Raw genomic sequence first — 5,329 nt, forward strand, 5'->3', positions numbered from 1 at the left:
TCTTATTTTATTTTTTTATATATCTCACATGCACATTTTTATATGTATATATTATATATTTATATAATATTTATACGCATTTATGCATTTTATTTACATGTTACGGTTTATTATTTCGCATGTTATCGATTTGTTCTTTTTCTTTATTTTATTTTATTTTATTATTATTGCCCGTATTATTTTTATACTTTTGTATTCATCATAGTTTTGCCATGCATAATAATGTAATTTGCTTTCACATTTTTACTACGACTTCATGTTTTTATTTCACTCAATATAACAAAATTTGTTTTAAAAAATGGCACTTCTTGTTTAGATTCGAGAAGATCGTACCCTAACTTACTGGGTTTCAATTTTCACAATAAATCTAAATATACGAATCTTTTCAAACTCAAGTTTTTAAACAATCTCGGGAATTAAAAAAAAAGATCGTGTCCTAACTTACTGGGCATGGTCCCTTTTCTAAACCCGAGATAATTAAACATCTTTTAAATAAGTAAATTTTGCCATTCATCCACGTATCGAGAATTCGAGACATTGTGTCCTAACTTACTGGATATGATGCTTTCTTTCTCGATTAACGTGGAACGTGTCCCTTTTTCCCAAAATTTTTAACATTTCAATACAAGGATCGTATTTTTAAATTCTTCAAAGTTCTCAATTTTCGACATTAAGACATTAAATAGTCAACTAGGTACCAATTTTGGGCGTATCGAGGGTGCTAATCCTTCCTCATACGTAACCGACTCCCGAACCCGTTTTTTCTGAATTTCGTGGACCAAACTTGTTGTTTTAATAAAATCAAACCGTTTATTAAAGACAACAACTTTTCAAGGTGATCCAATCACACCTCATAAAAAAGGATTGGTGGCGACTCCTGTTTCATTTTTTTCAAAACCCAAGTCGACCCTGTTTTATCCAAAAAATGGTGTCAACAAACTCGATTGACTCAAAAGCACACTTCACTTTGTCACATACCGAAATGACCTGTCCCATCGAAGATCTCCACTACCAATCTCGTATTTGCCAATGTTGGCCTCACACACATGGACAATGTTGGAGCTCTTGGATTGTCCACCATGGCAACCATAGTATTTCAATATGCCTAATGAAATATTTTCTTATGTGGAAGATCAGTTCAAATCGCCACCACAGAGCATACTTCGAGTAACCTTCAGCTTTGATATTGCTTGTTGTGCAAATAAGGTAAAAGAGAGTAAATTATCGTACTCAAAAACCACACTAGGTTCAATTCTAAAGAAAGATTAGAGGGGTCACAAACGATCCCACTTAAAACTAGCACAATATATCATTACAATTGTAGCCCACAAAATACTGAAAGAAAAGAAAATAAAAAAACCAGAATCTTATACTTTGTTTTTTCCTCCATTGCTTGTTGGCATAGTTTTTCGAGAGTTGAAGATGTCATATCGTTCTGCATACCCTAATCAATGGACTGACTTCAATGTATTTTTCCTCCCCCATCATGGTAAGCAGTGGAAGAAGATGACTGCTATTTGCCCGAGTAATAGTAAGGTCATATTCTGTGGGCACTAAGAATCTGGTTCAAAATGCCAACTTTATTGTTCACAGTCGAATATGAACTTGTTCATCGTGACAGACATGTTTAAACAGTAGTTGGGGTATTGCTTCTAAATTGTTAGAAATATACTACTGCAAAATGAAATCCGCTAATACTGACAAAAAAAAACAATTGAGCATAAATAATAAAAGAATCACTATGTTGTGGAAGAATCACTGCCTTAGAAGTAAATCCGTCCTGATCAGTGTAATCGAGTAGTGGACGTTGCCTCTAAGGTTAACACAGTACTTCAATATTCGTACACTCGAGACAATTGGTATTGCTCTTCTCACAAAGGAATCAGAACTGAAAAACAAAAGCTCTGAAAGAAATAGACGAGTCGTGGAAGAAAAGATTGCTTGTTGTTGTTAAAAATGAAAATAGTGACCTACTATTTATATTGTTTTCTGAAGGAGAAAATGGTAAAATAGCAATGTCCTTTTCCAAAAATAGCAAAGGATTAATATTCTGCAATAGTCATTGAATTTACCTCAACCGAAAATATTTTGAAAAACAAAAAAATATTTCTTTCCATTACCATCAGGATTAAGATCAAATAAACATTCATTATCTTTCTTCTAAAGAAAAATATATTTCTAACTCCAAAATTACTTATTCAAGTTGATATGAGAAAATCAAATAATTAAATTCAATTAACTCAAAATTTTAAAAAAATCATTTTTCCAATAGACTTTGACTTTTGCTGAGCCCACTTAAAATGCAATTATAATGAAAGAGATCCCTGGTCCAGGATTTTAGTGCCGGCCTATGCAGGGCTTCGTGTTACACCATCCATTTGATCATATATAAATTTACTGCATAATCCTATCATCTTAGATACTTTTTTTTTTTCCTGTTAGAAGCCAACAATGAGTTTCTAATATTATTACATACCATAAAGTTATAGTCACCATAACTACATCCAAAGATCATATAGTATACTTAAATTGCAAAGGACTGCTTTACAAGAGCCATGGCAATATCTTCCCAAACATTTAAAAGCATTGTTGGTGGGCATACATATATATATATAGGCATATATAATTGCTTAGACCTTATAGTTTTGGTGTATGTTCAAAACTCACCATCCCATAGCTCCTCAAAGGTCCTGTATGCCCCGAATGTGTCATGAACGAATCCGCTGCCTCTGATCAGCCTCTCCTGGAAGACATAAAACAAGCAATACATAATCCAAACTACACCCGAACCCTACATATTTTGAATCAGACACTAAAGTAATCCGGCCACGAAAAGAGGGTAAGAAACTTACCTGCTCAATTTCAGCAAACTTGGCAAACAATTCTTCAGGTATGGACCAATCAAAAACATCAAAGTTCTCTTTGATCCTTGTTTCATTTGTACTCTTAGGCAAAACACTGTGACCCATTTGTAGCCCCCAACGAAGAGCTACCTGAGCAGGAGACTTGCCCAATTTCTCTGCTACCATATTCAGAACTGGATGCTTGAGGACTTCTTTCTTGATGGTTCCGGTGCCTGGGGAACCCAATGGTGAGTATCCCTGAAACAATGAAAAGCAACTCACTGGTCATATGCTAGAAATGATGAGTGTTTGAGAACCAATAAACATAAACACGTAGCTTTTCCTTTACATTCATCTTTAATTTTGTTTTAGATGGTTGGACTTATCTAGTACAATTGTAGAAGCAGGCATCACAAAAATAATTGTGAATTTGAGCACCAATCGGTGTTTGTTGCTTTTGTGCTAGGCATATCTGTACTCACAGTTATATGAATTCCCTTGGATTCACAGAATGCATGTAGCTTAGGCTGCTGCCAGACAGGATGGCATTCCACTTGCAGAACAGCAGGAGGAACACGAGCTACCTGCAGCAGATCTCCTAGCTTCTTAGACGAGAAATTGCTTACTCCAATAGCTCGAGCTTTTCCAGAGTCGTATAGTGCCTCGATTGCTTTCCATGTACTAGGAATGTCAGGCTTGGTCAGGTTCTCAGGCTTAAATCCAACTGAACCCTTCTTCATGCTGGCAGGCCAATGAATCTTCAAGCATTAAACAATCAAATAATCAATTCAACATTTGCTAATGTTAGTAAGGCCAAAATGGAAGAAAAATGGTAAATACCAGATAGAGATCTAGATAGTCCAGCTGCAAGTCGTGTAAGGTGTTATTTAACGCCACCGGTACATCTTCCGGTGCATGATTAGTGCACCTGCAGAAAGTTTTAATTCATCGGCAGATCCATATAACATGCCTCAAAAACAAGATAACACTTGTAGTATCCTAAACAGAATTAAATTTTGAAGTGGCTTCATTCGTGTATGGTATATGTAAAACACTTGGAAAAGGGTTTTGAGATTGAGGCAAACCAGAGTTTGGAGGTTATCCAAAGATCTTCACGTCGCACAACACCATCTTGAAACAATTTCTTCAGAACAGAACCAATCTAGATCAACCAAAATTATGGGGATATCAGTAAATTTCCTTTCTATATAATCATCATCGAAATCAAAGCATCAAAAGCATGCCGAACATAAATTCTACAGCAAAAGATACAAATAAATGAATTATGCGAATTTGACTATTAAAAGAAGTTGAAAATTCAACCCGGAAAAGGAATTGCAGCAAAGGTCATTACCTCTTTTTCATTGTCATAGGCTTGAGCACAATCAATATGCCGATACCCGATCTGCATATACATAAAGATAAGCAGTCACTCCAAAGACAGACACCACAGCTTCAGTTCCTACAAAATTATCCAGAAAAATACCTTGATAGCAGCAGCAACAGCAGCGCCAACTACGCCAGGAGAAGCCTGCCAGGTTCCGAGTCCTACAGAGGGGATCTTAGCTCCGGTGTTCAGCTCAAAGTATCGGATTGCCTGAGCCATTTTGTTCATACAGAACCGATGAATGGACTGTTGTTTAAAGTAAAAGAGAGCTGCGGAAATGATCAGTAAAGGAGAAAAAACATTTTCTAGTATCAGAAGTCTAAGGGGTTGATAATTGCCAATTTTGGTACGTCTATTAACATTGTATCTCGCTTCAATGGTACTAAAAATGACATCATTTGACGCGTGTGCCTATCCTATGCTATCAAGTGACACTATTTATCAAGAAAAGAATTTAAAGAATCAAGTCACGACCATTTTGTTTTCAAGGAAAAATATCTCAAACTTAAGTGTCTGAACAAAAAAAATTTCAGGGTGTTCATATTCATAATTTAAAAATCATTTTCTTATTATTTTCGTCCCTAAGAAAATTGATTCAATAAAAAATTTACTTAAACTTTCGCGTTATTTACTAAAAAAATGAGGCATAATGATTTTTTGGCTCTCAAAAAGTCATTTTAACTATTCATTTAATTTTTCGTCTCTTTTAACACATTGTTAACATGACATACACATTAACGTTGGCAATTACTTAATTTTTTAATTTAAAAATATTTTTAATAATTTTTATTTTTTTAAAATTAAATTTTTTATATTTTAATTTTTAAATATTAATTAATTATTGATTAAGCATCCATGTGGCAATCCACGCGTATACAAATGTTAATTTTTCTATTAAATTTGGAGTGATTTGACAAACAACACAAGTTTAAGAGCTAAAAAAGTGACAAATTAAATCAAAGGCTAAAATTATTTTTAAAAATACAAAATTAAATAACTAAGAACTCTTTATTGTCTAAACTTAAGTTGTAGCCGATTGAGTTTAAACCTAAAACAATTTTGTTGAGGACTCCTCAACGAATTAGTTTTCTCCCCATTG

At 34.2% G+C, this 5,329-nt stretch overlaps 1 protein-coding gene across 1 annotated transcript; it reads right to left on the bottom strand.

Annotated features, from left to right (window-relative positions):
• Window positions 1–2,452: 2,452 nt before the first annotated feature.
• LOC105779421 (NADPH-dependent aldo-keto reductase, chloroplastic) lies at window positions 2,453–4,603 on the bottom strand. Its single transcript, XM_012603160.2, has 7 exons — window positions 4,330–4,603; window positions 4,198–4,248; window positions 3,929–4,005; window positions 3,684–3,771; window positions 3,326–3,601; window positions 2,853–3,101; window positions 2,453–2,743 (listed from the first exon to the last, which is right to left on the bottom strand). Exons 1-7 carry the CDS (start codon window positions 4,456–4,458, stop codon window positions 2,657–2,659), a joined length of 957 nt encoding a protein of 318 aa, XP_012458614.1. The 5' UTR covers window positions 4,459–4,603; the 3' UTR covers window positions 2,453–2,656.
• Window positions 4,604–5,329: the final 726 nt, after the last annotated feature.

Source organism: Gossypium raimondii, chromosome 4 (genome assembly GCF_025698545.1).
Source record: "Gossypium raimondii isolate GPD5lz chromosome 4, ASM2569854v1, whole genome shotgun sequence".
Taxonomy (NCBI): Eukaryota; Viridiplantae; Streptophyta; class Magnoliopsida; order Malvales; family Malvaceae; genus Gossypium; species Gossypium raimondii.